This window comes from Sinocyclocheilus rhinocerous, unplaced genomic scaffold (genome assembly GCF_001515625.1).
Source record: "Sinocyclocheilus rhinocerous isolate Xijiao unplaced genomic scaffold, SAMN03320098_v1.1 scaffold510, whole genome shotgun sequence".
Classification (NCBI taxonomy): domain Eukaryota; kingdom Metazoa; phylum Chordata; class Actinopteri; order Cypriniformes; family Cyprinidae; genus Sinocyclocheilus; species Sinocyclocheilus rhinocerous.
In genome coordinates this window covers 303082-318680 of record NW_015653008.1, presented here as the reverse complement: position 1 = coordinate 318680, position 15599 = coordinate 303082, and the positions used below count along the sequence as shown (strand labels likewise).

General features: G+C 36.9%; 1 protein-coding gene across 1 annotated transcript in view; it reads right to left on the bottom strand.

The window, feature by feature from the left end:
• LOC107715505 (discoidin domain-containing receptor 2-like) overlaps window positions 1–14542 on the bottom strand; it is a 19407-nt gene extending 4865 nt beyond the window's left edge. The window contains exons 1-14 of the mRNA XM_016521660.1: window positions 14502–14542; window positions 13510–13600; window positions 10676–10778; window positions 10358–10589; window positions 9570–9717; window positions 8616–8718; window positions 8353–8536; window positions 7390–7630; window positions 7153–7218; window positions 6490–6626; window positions 6022–6223; window positions 2229–2455; window positions 2027–2148; window positions 1691–1888 (exon numbers count right to left, since the gene is read on the bottom strand). Coding sequence (XP_016377146.1) covers window positions 1691–1888; window positions 2027–2148; window positions 2229–2455; window positions 6022–6223; window positions 6490–6626; window positions 7153–7218; window positions 7390–7630; window positions 8353–8536; window positions 8616–8718; window positions 9570–9717; window positions 10358–10589; window positions 10676–10778; window positions 13510–13579 — 2033 coding nt within the window. The 5' untranslated portion in view covers window positions 13580–13600; window positions 14502–14542. The remainder of the gene's footprint in view (window positions 1–1690; window positions 1889–2026; window positions 2149–2228; window positions 2456–6021; window positions 6224–6489; window positions 6627–7152; window positions 7219–7389; window positions 7631–8352; window positions 8537–8615; window positions 8719–9569; window positions 9718–10357; window positions 10590–10675; window positions 10779–13509; window positions 13601–14501) is intronic.
• Window positions 14543–15599: the final 1057 nt, after the last annotated feature.

Genomic DNA, 15599 nt, shown 5'->3' with positions numbered 1-15599 from the left:
GGCATCCGGTGCGTGAGGTGTGTATGCGCTCTGGCGTAATACGCAAGCGCCGGAAGTGATTTCTCGCGCGTATACGTCACTCATTGTTTGCACAGTGCACAGTCATTGTAGGTACGACGGCTAATCAAAATGGTACTTACTTGCGCTTATCCGGATTGTTCAAACTGACTTAAAACTAAAAGATTACGTTCTCTCGCGCGAACTCATTCGTGAGTGGTGACTTTCCACGTATTCCCAACTTCTGAGCCTGCTCGCCTGAAGTTATGGTTGATTGCTCTTCGGCTGGATATCAACACACCCATTAACGTAAACTACGCCAGAGCGCGTACACACCTCACGCACCGGATGCCGTACGCTCGCTCAAGGCAGTTGGACATAGTGGTGTATTAGAGGTAAAAAATTATATAAATACTGTTCGGTTTCTGGCACAAACCGATCGTTTCGTGTCTTAGGACATCAGTGTGTCGTCATGAGCTGCAGGGTTTAATTTGGATTTGTCTGTGCATGTTTTTTTTACTCTCATAGATTTTGTTACCATTGCCATGCATTATAAGACTGATAGACTGCAACGGTTGGACTTAAAAATCATCATATGTGTTCTACTGAAGAAACAAAGTCAACTACATCTTGGATGCCCTGGGGGTAAGCAGATAAACATCACATTTACATTTTTGGGTGAACTATCCCTTTAAGCCTTATGACCAATCACGCGCATTTCTGTTGATCTTAAGAATGCATTGGCCAATCAGAGACGATTGGATTAGTCAGCGCTGAAAACTCCGGAGTTGTTGTTGAGAGTGCGCGCTCACTGATTGAATAGCTTGTGAATTCCCTCATCATAAACAACACAGTGCCAATAAGATGTAAATGAAAGATTCATTTCGTAGCTTGAGTGATTATGACGGAGTTTTTGCACTAGACTAGACTAACATCATGGACCAACATGTTTGTCTGTGAAGCCAGAGCCAGAATATATGAAGAGCCGTTTCCCCAAAACACAGACACAAAAAGCAAAAAAGTTTTATATGTATTATATTAATCGACATTAATAATCATTATTACAATATCAAGAGCAATAATTGATGATTTTTGTCATAATATTGCAGCCATATTAGCTTTTTTTAAACGTATAATTTAGATACAGTTTTAAACAGTCAATTGTTATTGTCATAAAGTATTTTGATTGATTGAAGTAGGTGGTTAAATTTGACATTAAAGACAACACATTATTAAGGCGGTGATAAAAATTGTCCTCACAAATGTAAAAAAATGACACTGGATATCACTTCCAGGGGGCAAAATTAAGTTAATTTCTGACCCTGCTATATTGTATTAATATAACAAATTCAGAACAGAATTACAAATTCTACTCTCATATTATTGCTAATTTAGCTTTTGTTTAAGGTGACGTTAAGTTTTAAAAAGCCCCAAAAATATTATACATTAAGTAACATTTTGGCTTGGGTCTAAAGAAAATACAGTATATTTATTATTTTTATAATAATAATAATAATATAATAATAAACATCAAATAAACTACTTTGTATGAAAGAAATTAGTTAATTTAATGTTTGAATCAAACCATAAATATAATTTAAGAAAAACAATAAATTTGGCTATATCAAATTCGTTTTTTTTTTTTTTTTTAAGTTGTTCCAAAGTATCTTTTATTTTTTTCATTGTGATATACCTGATGGTAGATGAGTTGCCAGCCAGAACTCCTTCTTCCTGCAGCTCATGGCGGGACAGGAACTGATTGAGGTCTCCGTTCTCCATATACTCCGTGATCATGCACAGCGGATCGCTCTCAACGCACACCGCCAACAGGCGAATGATGTTCGGGTCTCTTAATCGTGAGATGATCCTGATCTCTTTCAAGAAGTCGTTCCTGAAAATGTAGATTTCCTTGAGGAAAATGTAAATTGTCCTAAAATGGCTGGACAGCATCTGTAAAGCAAAAAGCAGTGCTTCTCAGCAACAACAGGCACGTAACATCGATTGCGGGACACCTGCACCTGTGTGTTACCTTGCATTTTTGTTTGCATCCTCTCTTAGTGTCTTAACTGCTACGAGCATTGGCTCATCGCTGATGTCGCCACAATGGTCCTTCATGAACTCCTGCATTCCCTCAGCTTCACACAGATGAACCTGCGGCAGGAATGAACACGTATAACAAATAACTTGAACAAGAATAACTTTTTTTTTAGTGAAGAGAATTGTTCACTGACTTCTCCAAACTGTCCTTCTCCAAGTTTCTCTTTGAAAGTCAGTCTCTCCCTCGGAAACTCCTCCAGAGCCCCGTCTCTTCCTGGAGATAAGGGCATGTTGACCACTGTGACGCGGTAACTGTGGGCACCAGTGGCTTCCTGCTGGCTCACGATATCTGCCTCTGCGTAGTGTGGGGCCTCATCTGTAGGGTGGGTTGTAGAGGGTTCGGAAGGGGCATCGATCATTGCTGTAACACAACCATATTAACATAGATATGTTATGTTGTTAAAGGTATAGTTCACACAAAAATCAAAATTCTGTCATCATGTCATTCTAAACTTCATTTCAGTTATTTTTTGTTAATATGCATTTACTTGGGAAATACAGAAGGATACATCACTGGGCTGATAAGAGTTTTAAATGTCTCTCATGCTTACCAAGACAGCATTTATTTGATAAAAAATACAGTAAAAACAGTAATATTATTACAATTTAAAATAACTTTTCTATTTCAGTTTTTTTTTTTAATGTAATTTATTCCTCTGATGGTGTCACAGTCATCTGCTGGAGTGCCCATGACAGCCACCAGAGGGCACTCCTCCCAGATCATTGCCCAGTGCTTGTGGACTTCAGTTCCCATCATCCCTTGCTCTGATTATTGGTCCATTACTCTCAGCTGTGTGTGATTTGAGATACTCAGCTCACCTGTATTTATACCCTGCGGTCTGTGTCATTGGTTGCTGCAGTATTGTTTTTGTTACTTTGTGTTTGTGGAATACCTTGTGCAATGTATTCTGCTTTTTTGCCTTGATGTGGATTACTGTTTTGGGACTATAGTAAAGTACTGGAATAAAGTTGGCTTGATGTTGCATGTTCGATATTACAGTTTATTTTAATAAATATGAAAAATGTAAAAGGTGTGCATTATAGCTGACACCTAGATGAACAGTTTACAGTTGTTTTTATGACTGTAAGTCATTCTCCTCAAATGCTATTGATGTTAGAAAAGTGTATACCAATATCACATGCAACTTTAGAGACAGCCCCTAAATTTGCGAATATCGAACGTCCAACGTCAAGCCAACTTTATGCCAGTTAATAAAGTTGCTATTGAATCTTCAGTGTTACCTAAAGAGCATTCCATGACACAATACTGCAGCCATTTCAAGATCCAGCAGTTTTGAATCATTTTGGAGTATGGATATCTGGGTTTCTCCTCCTGCCGCTAAGAGGGAGCAGATAGCTTGACATCGGGTCTTGATGGTTCGACAGCAGGGGTTGCAGGTAGAGGACTTTGCCCAGACTTTTTTGGCTTTTGCTTTGGGGCTGGAGTATAATGAGGCAGCGCTCAAGGATCTTTTTAATGTCTGCCTGGATGACCCTCTGTGGGAGATGGAGGGACTTAGGTTCCTGGACTTTCGTCAGATTTCTCCATCTTCATAGCCAGTGTTTAACACCAGATCATTCAGAACCTGCCCCAGAGGAAGTAGTTCCAGAGTCTGCTCTTGAGGAGTCTGTTCCAGAGTCCCTTCATATGTTGGTCGCCAACCTAGAGTTCCTTCACAAGATGGCCGCCATGCCAGAGCTCCAGCCGTGAAGTGAAGTGTGGCTAAGTATGGTGTCCCATACTCGGAATTTGTGCTCTGCATTTAACACATCTAAGTGCACACACACACACACTGTGAACACACACCCGGAGCAGTGGGCAGCCAATGCTGCGGCGCCCGGGGACCAGTTGGGGTTCGGTGTCTTGCTCAAGGGTCTCACCTCAGTTGTGGTATTGAAGGTGAAGAGAGCGCTGGTTATTCCCTCCCCCCCCCCACCAACAATCCCTGCCGGACCTGAGACTCGAACCCGTGACCTTCGGGTTACAAGTCCGACTCTCTATCCATTAGGCCACGACTGCCCCAAATGGATGTCATGCCACCGTCTTCAGCCTTCACGGATGCCACTCCTGTGTTCCCGGTCATCGTGAATCGTTCCCGCAGCTGGTATCTTAAGGGCCTCAGTACTGGTTGTCACAGAGACCGTTCCATTCCATGAATCCACTCCAGTACCTGCTCCAGTCTATTGCCTTGGCCAAATACCCACACTTGCGGTCTTTGCACTTGACAACATATGTGACGTATTTCCTGTATTTGGCCCAAGTGTTCAAGTGAGGATGAAGACCGCAAGTGTATGGTGAACTTTTCATTACCTGATGGGACACACTGTTGTAAAAATGCAAGTGTTTACATAGCTTAATTTTAATTTAAATACTTTGCATTTTAAAATCAACTTCTAAATGTCTGTTTTAGAACTCTCTCAAGTGGCCAAGACTGCAAGTGTGGGTATTTGGACCAGGCATATGAATCTGCTCCTGAGCTCACTCAAGTCTACGAGTTCATTCCAGAGCTCGCTCTGGTTTACGAGTCCGCTCAGGTCTACGAGTTCACTCCTGAGCCTGCTCCAGTTTATGAATCCACTCCTGAGCTCACTTAAGTCTACGAGTTCATTCCAGAGTTCACTCCCATCTATGAGTCCACTCCAGAGCCCACTCGAGTTTGAGTTCACTCCTGAGCTCATTCCAGTCCAGGAGTCCATTCCTGAGCCTACTCTACTTGTGTCTTGTGGGGTTGCTGCAGTATTGCTTCTGTTACTTCGAGTTTGCTGGTTCTGTGTTTGTGGCTAACCTTGTGCAATGTTTTCTTGCTTTTTTGCCTTGATGTGGATTACTGTTTTGAAACCATAATAAAGTTGCTGTTGGATCTTCAATATTGCCTCAAGAGCATTCTGTGACCAATTGCAAAGCTGAATTTTCTTTAGTCGTCAGTATCACATGATCAGAAATCATTTTAATTCACTGATTTGGTGCTCATCAGATCTGTTATCAGTGTTGAAGTTGTGGAAAATCTATGAGTCCACTCCAGAGCCCACTCGAGTTTGAGTTCACTCCTGAGCTCATTCCAGTCCAGGAGTCCATTCCTGAGCCTACTCTACTTGTGTCTTGTGGGGTTGCTGCAGTATTGCTTCTGTTACTTCGAGTTTGCTGGTTCTGTGTTTGTGGCTAACCTTGTGCAATGTTTTCTTGCTTTTTTGCCTTGATGTGGATTACTGTTTTGAAACCATAATAAAGTTGCTGTTGGATCTTCAATATTGCCTCAAGAGCATTCTGTGACCAATTGCAAAGCTGAATTTTCTTTAGTCGTCAGTATCACATGATCAGAAATCATTTTAATTCACTGATTTGGTGCTCAAGAAACAATCTGTTATCAGTGTTGAAGTTGTGGAAACTGAAGCTTTTTTCAGGATTCTGATGAACTGAAAGTTAAATAGGAGCATTTATTTGAAATAGAAATCTTTTTGAGTGTCTTTACTGTAACTTTATACGTTCTAAAATCTTATAAAAATCTTGCTGACTTCAAATAGTGCAATTTTTCAAGAATCTTATCCGAGCTGTTTGCATAAAACTAGTCCATACTCCAACTCTTTATATAGCTTTGTGTGACAAAGAGGCAACAATTTAAGTTGTTATTCATTGATAATCTTCTTCAATGACAGTTTTTAAAACCAATATGGTGACAGGATTGAGAAAAACAGAAGTCCACTTTGATATCCAATGTCACATTTAAAGGAGACATATTTGAAATGAAAGTTATAGCAGATGAAAAGATTGTCAGTGAATAATGCCCTTAATTTCAGGCTGTTCATCAAACAGAGCTATTTCATATGGCTATTTTGGTGTTATTTTCTCCAGACAGACTAAGCTACTATAAACTCCTGTAAACTGGGTTTGGAATGACATGAGGATGAGTAAATATTGAGCAGCCCTACCAAGGTTTTCCGTAGCCTGGAATTCTGGTAGTTTCCGTAAAAGTAGTGATGGCTCCTGATAGTCAGATCCCATGGGGAAAATTCGTTCATATGTGGAATTGGACTCAACATCGCTGGACAGAGAGGAGTGACGGTGGGTGAAGGCCTCTCTCTGAACAGACAGACACGTGGTCAGCTCATCATCCAACATACGCTGAGAGGCCTTCAGCAAAATGTGATACATAACATGCTACATTGATAACCACAAACTGACAGCAGGGTTATTATAGTTAACAAAAACTAAAACCATTAAAAAAGCTTTATCTGAAAATAAAACATAAAAAAGCCTTTAAATTAGCCAGTTACCAATGCAATTGTACAGCTTTCTATTGCACAAGATTTCCAATAGTCATTTTACAGAAGCGCAGGCTTCAAACTCGAGTTGATGATTGTTGCCTCTGAAGTTGATGTTGAAGGTAATAATCTTACCTTCTCAATCATCTTCTGCCAGACCTGTCGCCACAGTATGATTATTATGATGGCCAACAGAATGACAATAATGGCCACCAAGCAGCCTATCAGGATCCTTGTGCTGCTGTCATCGATTTTGTGGCTGGGATCATCACCTGCCGAAAGTTCAGAGTAGGAAATACAATACAATATTTTTTATGTTTTACAGAATCAAAATTTTGTTTGTTTTCTGTGAAATTACATCCTTTCAATGCAATATTGAGCAGTGCGATGCTTCTATCAAAAAAAGCGACTGGCACTTTTAACTGTGGATGGGACTGCAGTCACCATAATGAGAGTTATGATTTCTCCCATTCATATAGCCTATAGTGAAAATATTCACACCCCATTTTTTTTTTTTTTTACATTTTATGATGTTGCAGCATAATTACAAAAATCTTTAAATTATTATTTTTCATAAAACTCTAAAAGCCATACCAATCTATTAGTCTATAAAAATATATTTTATGTGTATAACTGTGAAATTCATAAGGCCACTGCATGAAGTAATGAACAACAGGTGGCACTGTTGATTGCAAATTTAGACTGTAAAATCGTATAGCAACCAATTGGCACTGTGTGAGAGCAGATAATTATTCACAAAGAATTCTGTATTGTATCTAAAATAAATATAACGTTTACCTGGGTGAATCCCTGGAGTTGGATTACGTTTACGAGGAACAAGAGAGGTGTTGTACACTGCTGTATCTGAAAGGTGAATTTGGGTGAAAGGCATTTTGAACTGCAGAGGTACTGTATTTTTAGTAAGCTATTAATATGCTAAAATGAATCATGAAAAAGTGAACAGATAAGAAAAGGAAAGAAAAGGAGCGCTGGAGATGAAAGAAAGAACATGCAGCGTGATTAAACCACTATTACCTGACTGGAAAGCAATTTCACTGAACATCATCCAGATGTCATTGAATGCAAAACGGCACCTAATTGCGCTGGCCATGCGGTTACCAAGGGCAACCGTGACAAACCGAGCACTTGGACTGATGTTGTCTGCTTTCGGCTTGAAAACCACAGGATTGGGCTCCCAGTCTGAATCCGTACGGAAGTAACAAACGGCCTGTCGAAACATTTTTACTCCCCATGTGTACATGTTGTTACAGTGGACCTATTGAAACAGAAGGTTATGCAGCAATACAAAATAATTAATTAATAATTATAATAATAGCATATATGTTACCCCTTGTGAAAAAAGTAGTAGACCTACAATGGAATGCACTTTTTAAAATATTATGGAAATAAAGTATGAACCTATATAATTCATTGCTTCTATTGTCTTTTGAAATTAAAATGTACTGTCTAATATACTGACAAGCATTTATGTTAAACAAAAATATAATTTAATGTCCTTTTTACTAAGACTTGTCATGTATTTAAGTATATTTGCAAATACAAATTTGTAATGAAGTTGCAATTTTGTTCATTTAAAATATAACTTTAAATGTTATAATAAAGAACACTAAGTTAAAATTATATTATATTATTATTAAACTGATATTACACTATTATCAAGAACTTCACGTTTAGTTTTAACACATCAAAATAAATGTACAAAAGATTATTAAAACAATGATTTAAAGCATTTAATTTGACATTATTACAAAGATCACTTTTTAAAAACTGTCTATATAATATATTCAATGCCATATATATATAATATGCAAGTTTTTTTTAAATATATAATATAATATGCAAGTTTTAATATAATTAATATATTTAATATTATTTAATATATAAGATTTGAGGAACACTACAAGTGCACATTCAGTACAATTAAGCACTCTTCTTTTTCACAAGGGACATGTAGACACAGATGTATTTCAGACGAACCTTCATTGACGTGAAATTTCTGACTCGGTCAAACTCAAATGTCATCTCCACCGAGCCACCAGGGAAACTAGAATTGATCCAGCCCACATAGTCATAGCCAGGCCAGACCCCATACACCTGGCTTTTGGTGAAGTCATCTAAACCCCAGCTTCCATCAGTGAGCTGTCCAAGGCCTTCTGTCATGCTGGGAGAAAACCTTGTTGTTTCATTTAAGCGAATGAGGTGGTGATATTTACTTTAGTGTTTAGTGTATGATGCTTTACCTGTAACTAATGGCTCCATCATACACAGTGTCATTTAAGTAGATTTGTTGGCCTCTGAAAGACATCTGCTGGCCAGCAGGGGCGCTGTAGGTCACAAGACCATCTGCAGCAATGATGAGAGGTAAAGTCACCCAAAAATGAACATTTTGTACCAAATCGATATGAATAATGATGTGCTCACTCCTTTCCATACAAATACAACTAATGGGGATTGCAGCTTTCAAGCTTGCAAAAAGGATGTAAAGCATCAAAAAATAGTCTTTATAGGGATAAACATTATCATTATCATATTATAGGAGGAAATATCAGTGGGAAATACAGAAACAAATCAATACAGATGTGTCAATCAATCAATCCATCCATCCATCCATCCATCCATCCATCCATCCATCTATCTATCTATCTATCTATCCTTTCATTTATTATTTTGTCTGCCAAGATAATAAAATCTTGATCGCATTTATTTATTTATTTTATTTATCCTCATATTTCCATTCATTTATTATTATTTTTATTTATTATTATTTATTATTTAACACTGTTTGCATTATTTATTTATTGGCTTTTTTATAGCGACTTAATATCTCCCTCCCATCTACCTTTTTTACAGTTAGTTTGAATTAGCCATTGCCATAAAAGTATTATAAAGCTAGTCCATACAGCTCATGAGTTATACGATTGCTTTGTGTGGGAAACAGACCAAAATTTAAGTTGTTATTCACTGACCGTCTTGACATTCTGGAGGAAACAAAGTCAATGAAATGACATAAGGCTGAGTAAATGATTCAATGACTATTCCTAAAGAGGCTGAATCAATCCCATAAAGGCTTGAAACATATTCTACTTCACTATGTCAATGCAAAAAGACATTTTAGGTAACTATTATCACATTGAGGTTTGTTAATGCTACAGTCTGCATTTGAGCACTTGCATGCAATATGTTTTATAGTTTACCGAGCCATTCACAGCCGTAGAGCTCCACCCTCATGCACACAATCATAGAGGGGTCAGTCACAGGCATGAAACGCACAAAACGAGCAATAATGGGAGGCTCCAGGTCCTTAAGCACAACATCATAGGCGTTACTGTTCCCTTCAATGATCTAAAAAGATGAATAAGGATGAGAACACACAAACAATGAACTCATAGATCACAATGAACTCATCATTCTTAGAGGCCTAAAGGTAAAGTTCCCCCCAAAATGAAAGTTTTGTCAATTCAAAACCAACGGATGCCCTACATGGAGACAGATATGTGGAAAAAGTATTGCATGGCCACAAGAAACTTTCCAGTCATTCTCAAAACTTTTGAGTTCTCTTGCAAAATGACTGCATTTTCTTGAGAAACTTTTTCTTCCAACCTCATATTATTTATACCACAAAAGTTTTGTGAGTGAACGCACAGATTCTTGGGGGAGTGCAAAAGCACTGAAATATAATTTTTCCTCCGATCTTATTTTTTTCCCATCACCCTGTCACCTCAGGGGCTCAATACAAGCCTTTCTTCTGCATAACACAAAAGATGAGATTCTGAAGAATGCTGGGGTCCAAATGACATTGAGTCTCATTGACTTTCATTGTATGGAAAGAAAATCAACTGAAACATTTTTGAAAAGAAAGTCGCACAGGTTTGAAACATCATGATGGTGGTAAAGTGATGACAGAATTGAAACTTATCAACAAATCAAAATTAAGATCTCAGTCTCAGTTTAACTGATAAGCATAACATTGCCATCATCTCACCTGTCGACCTTGCCGGTCACGCCAGGAGACCCAGCGTGTGCCGTCCCGGCTGTATTTAACCTTGTACCGCTGGGCAAACTCATTGCCCACTCCATCTGCGTGCCGTCCCTGTGTGCCAACAAGAGTGACAAAATGGAGGGTGTGAAGGTCAATCTGCAGAAATTCCTTTAGATTGTTTGGTTCAGCCATGACATCTGGACACCACGCTCCATCTCCATCATCAAAATCCAATCTGAAAAATAGAGGGATATGGTGGAGAAAATCAGTTCTATTATTAGTATAATAGGATCAGTTGTGTGATCAGTGTGTTAGATGTACCTGCCATATCGAGCTGCGGTGGACTCTGACCACTGGCTGGAAGCAGAAATATCTTCATCCTGAATTTGGCCTCCAGTCATCCCCAGTGGGTACCTACACACAGCTATCACATGAAGAAATTTAGGAAGGTTATATGACACATATTGCACAGGCACAGACATTTATTAAAATTATGTGCGTTGACACAAAAGTGAGAGTATCCATTATCTGTTAATGAGTCTGTAAATTGTAAGGATTATGGATGTTACTCGTTTGCCATTTAACAAATGTAGCAATAACATGACAATTTTTTTTGTTCAGATCAATTAATTTATTCAAAAATACATACAAAATTAATTCATATAATGACTTGAATTAATTTCAATAATTTTCTATAATTTTTATAATTAACATGTTTTTAATTTCTGAATTAAAATAGGGGGCATAAAAGATACGATGATACAGGGTGATACAACAATCCGGATATCTCAATTAAAAATGAAACCATATGATAAAAAGTAATAATAAATAAAAAGATGTTAAAAAAAGACACTAAGAAGTCTGGTGTAATATTTTAGTACACACACACAAACTATAGTGTTCAAAAGTTTGGGGTCAATAAAAGTATTTATTTATGTATTTAATTTGAAAGAAATTAATACTTTTATTCATCAAGAATGCATTAAACTGGCCAAAAGTGACAACAAATACATTTATGATGTAACAAAAGATTTCTTTTCAGGGAAAAATTCTGAGAGAGAGAGAGAAAAATCCATGGTTTCCACAAAAAGTATTAAGCAACACAACTGTCAGCATTGATAATAATATTAAGAAATGTTTCTTGAGCAGCAATCAGCATACTAGAATGATATCTGAAGGATCATGTGACACTGAAGACTGGAAAATTCAGCTTTAGGAATAGATTACATTAAAATGGAAAACAGTTTTAAATGGTAATAATATTTCACACTACTGTATTTTTTGATCAAATAAATTCAGCCTTGGTGAGCATAAGAGACAGATTACTGCCACAGTAATGTAATAGCAGACATTCCTTGAAGGTGAAATGATCCTAGGTTCTCCGTTTCTATGTTCTTGGGACTGAACCGATAATCTGTGTTTGTATCCTAGAGTTTAAGCATGAGGCTGCCACCACTCCAGAAACTGAAACAGCAGACTAAGCTTCACTACACAGTAGGTGGCATTGTGCCGCAGGAGCAAGACTCCGTATTCCTGCTCCAGGGAGGTTGTGCGAATAGGTGGAATCCACACCCCATAAGCAAATACCCAAAATACCGCTCAACCCCATCCGTAAGGCCTCAGCAGAAACAGAGAGACTTTTATGTTCATTCCAGGACATGCTCAGGACATTCTCACCTTCGTGAAGTTATTTCTCTTTAAAAAAGTAGGTAGAAAACAGTTGCTGCAAAGTTGATGAATGATCCATCATTATTATTTGTCACATATGTACCAGAAAACACAGAACATTCTCCAATTCCTAACATTATAGAAACGTTCTCTTTAGATTCTGTTTTCTGTAAACAGAGTCTAAACAGAATCCTTAAACTATCAATCTCAGAATGTTCTGGGAATCAACCATTTTTAAAGACAAAGGCGTCTTTCAATTTTTTCCGATTTTCTTTCCCTGGCAGTAACTTTCCAGCAGCATAAGGATAAATAGACTCCACTGTAGAGGAGTACAAACGGGAAAACTCAGTCACCCAGTGAATTAATACTTCCCATCTCTCTAAATTTGATTTGTTAGCCTTGGCAGATGAAACAGACTCTGGACCCCCAGCATAGTTTCCTCTCTGACGCTAGTGTCAATGACATGCCTGTTTTCAGCTGTCTGCTCAAGTGATCACCATTTTAACAGTAAAAGACGTTCATTTGTTACTGATGATTTCCCTTAGTGTATACAGTGAAAAACCGTAATAGATCTAATGGGACACTTCATGATATGATACTGTTAAATTGACAGTTTTGGAAGTGAAAAAGAAAAAAACATCTTATAATTTGCGATGAAAAACCTGTTTGACAGCTCACATGGGTTTTCATTGAAATAACTAAGCTTCTTGTCAGCTACACTTTTTGTCATCTGTTATGTACATTGGGGCTTTATGTTACATTTTACGCTGTTATTTAATATTTATTGCATTATTTTAGTGTCATGTGTGTTACCATGATGGTTTTTTTGTATTTGTACGACACTCTGCACCTGTTTTTTGGTGGTTGTCAGTGCAATATGAAGGTACAAAAAAGGATATTTTAGTATCTCAGTTGGCATATTAGCATTACTGTATATCAGTTCATAAAACATATGCGTTTTGTTACTGTAAATAGAAATGAATTTCATAAAACCTAAAATGCTGCTAACATATATTTTTTACAGTAACGTTATGACAACCATAGCTGCCTTTTTTTTATTTTTTTTTTACAGGGCATCTGACCAAGTCTTATCATCAGATCCTGTGATTTCAGATGTAATTTCCACTTGTAATTCTCTTTATGTCTTTATTTATTTGTTGAGTATTAAGAAATTGTATGGCACTAATGAAGAGTTGAACCCGAAAACGTTTTGCACTTGGCGCTTCCTTTGCACAATTCTACATTTCTGAATCTCTGTGAGCTTTTGCCTGTATTTTTGTGTGGAGGTCTTTTTCCCCTCTTGAATTAATTTTTAAGGCACACATTGGCATGAGGCTAACTGCAGTGAACCTGATGCTGACCCAACTTCTGCTAAAGGCTATATAACAAAATTACTTGACATAAATTTGCACTATATAATATTATGAATCAAAAGCTATTCCTCATTTGATTTGTGAATTATATTAATTATGCTTCATTCCTCTCACCTGGGTTGACCTGTGACTTCACGGCTCCAACCAGGAGAAGGACAATAAGATATTGTCTCATTTGGAACATCTTATTTTATGACCTTAATTCCTGTAAAAAAAACATCAAAGTAGTTTAACAAATGATCTTGCTTTTTCTCGTACAGAATTTAAAATAATCAGTTAAACACATCACATTCAAAATCAAAACAACTGAAAATTAAAACTAGGAATATTTGGTCAATATTGGACAAATATGAATTTATAATACAATTCAATAATTAAAATGTTTATTATTATTATTGTTATTATTAATAATAATAATTACCAATAATAATATAATAATGTCATACATATAATTATATTACATGACACTAAAATGTATTTCCATTACAATGAACACATTCATAATGCTTAAAAGAAAAAAGAGGGAGAAAAAAAGCTTGCCAAACCATGAACCCAAAAGATGAGGAACAAAGTGGCTCTTGTAGGTGCATTTGCCCTCAGGTCAGTAAGTTTTCCCTGTATACAAAGTCCTCTATGTGACTGGTGTTTATTTATATTGCGTATGGCTCCAGTCAGCTGCCTGTGGGAGAGCAGTACTGTATGTACAGTGACCAAGAGAATCCCACTCTTTATGGAGCACAACCATCTACTACAATCATAAACAACAATGTGTAATCAACTCTTCTCTGGTATAAGCAACTATATGTTTTACTGAATTATTTTAAACCAGAATTTACAAGTATTATGGAATGAAAAGTTTACGTAACATAAATGTACCTAGGAACATTTATTTAACATTTAACAATAACATATTTTGTAACTCTTGGATAAAATATGTTGATATACTTTTTTTTCTTAACACTGCCCAGAATTATTGGTATTATGGAAAAAGAATTTCCAGCACAGACTCAATCATTCATGACTGATTTGTTGGGCATATGAAACAAACTCATAACCACATCTAAAGAGCCAACTGAAACATCCTACAAAACACAAGTGACACTTACCGCTTTCTTCAGTCATAAACTCAAAGATTACTGCCTCAAAGTATTAACCTCTGAGCAAAACACAATCCTCCTCGTCTTCACGATCCATCCTGAGGGAAAATGAGCAGCTGGGGCAAGTGACCCTCTTACAGGAGCAGAAATAAACAGAGAGAGAGAAAAAAAGATACAGTCAGAGCTTTTCTGGGGAAATTCTGGGGAAAGTCCAAAAGCCCAGATTTCAACCTGAGAAACAGAAGGTTTTAATTATAGAGTGCAGGATCTTTTCACACAATAGTTCACTGTTTTTCACAGTAAAACTAATATATATTAACACACACTACACACACACATATATATTTTTCCTATACTTCTATTTCTGTATATAGTACATTATCTAATTGTTTTTTATTATATTAGTGTTATATTACATCCTTACTGTGTTATTCCTATGTATGTCTGCACTATGTTTGTACTTTCTTCTACACTGGAAGCTCCTGTCGTCAAGTCAAATTCCTTGTGTGTGTGTAAACATACTTGGTAATAAAGCTCTTCTGATTCTGACATATATACATAAATATATATATATATATATATATATAGTTAGTAAAAAATGTATACTAAACAACTGACAAAAATATTAGATCAATAAATTACTGCCAAATAGCTATTTGGTGGATATCTTTACCAAATTGTGCTCAGTAAATTAATCATGTCCAAACGAAAAATCTGTGTTTGCTTAACAAGTCCTACATCCAAGGAAATTTGCATGTGCACAGGTATATATTATTTAACCGTAGTTTAACCATTTGTAGTAGTATTTGTAGTAAAACTGTGGTTATACAAATGGTAATCAATACGCCAAAAGACCATGGTTACTACACTTTTACTACAATAAAACCATGGGTAATTTTCATAAGGGCAGTTTGACAGTTTAACATCTGAGCCTCTGTTACTAATTCGAAAAGGTCACTTAGAACTAGTAACTAAGTAACGTTGAGTTGTATTGAAAGCTTATTGTATTACTGTTTTAAAAGCTCACTGTATAGAGTAATGAGAGAGAGAGATGGACTGAGCGAGTGTAATTACCTGTATTCATTCGTATTCATTCTTCAGCCTCAA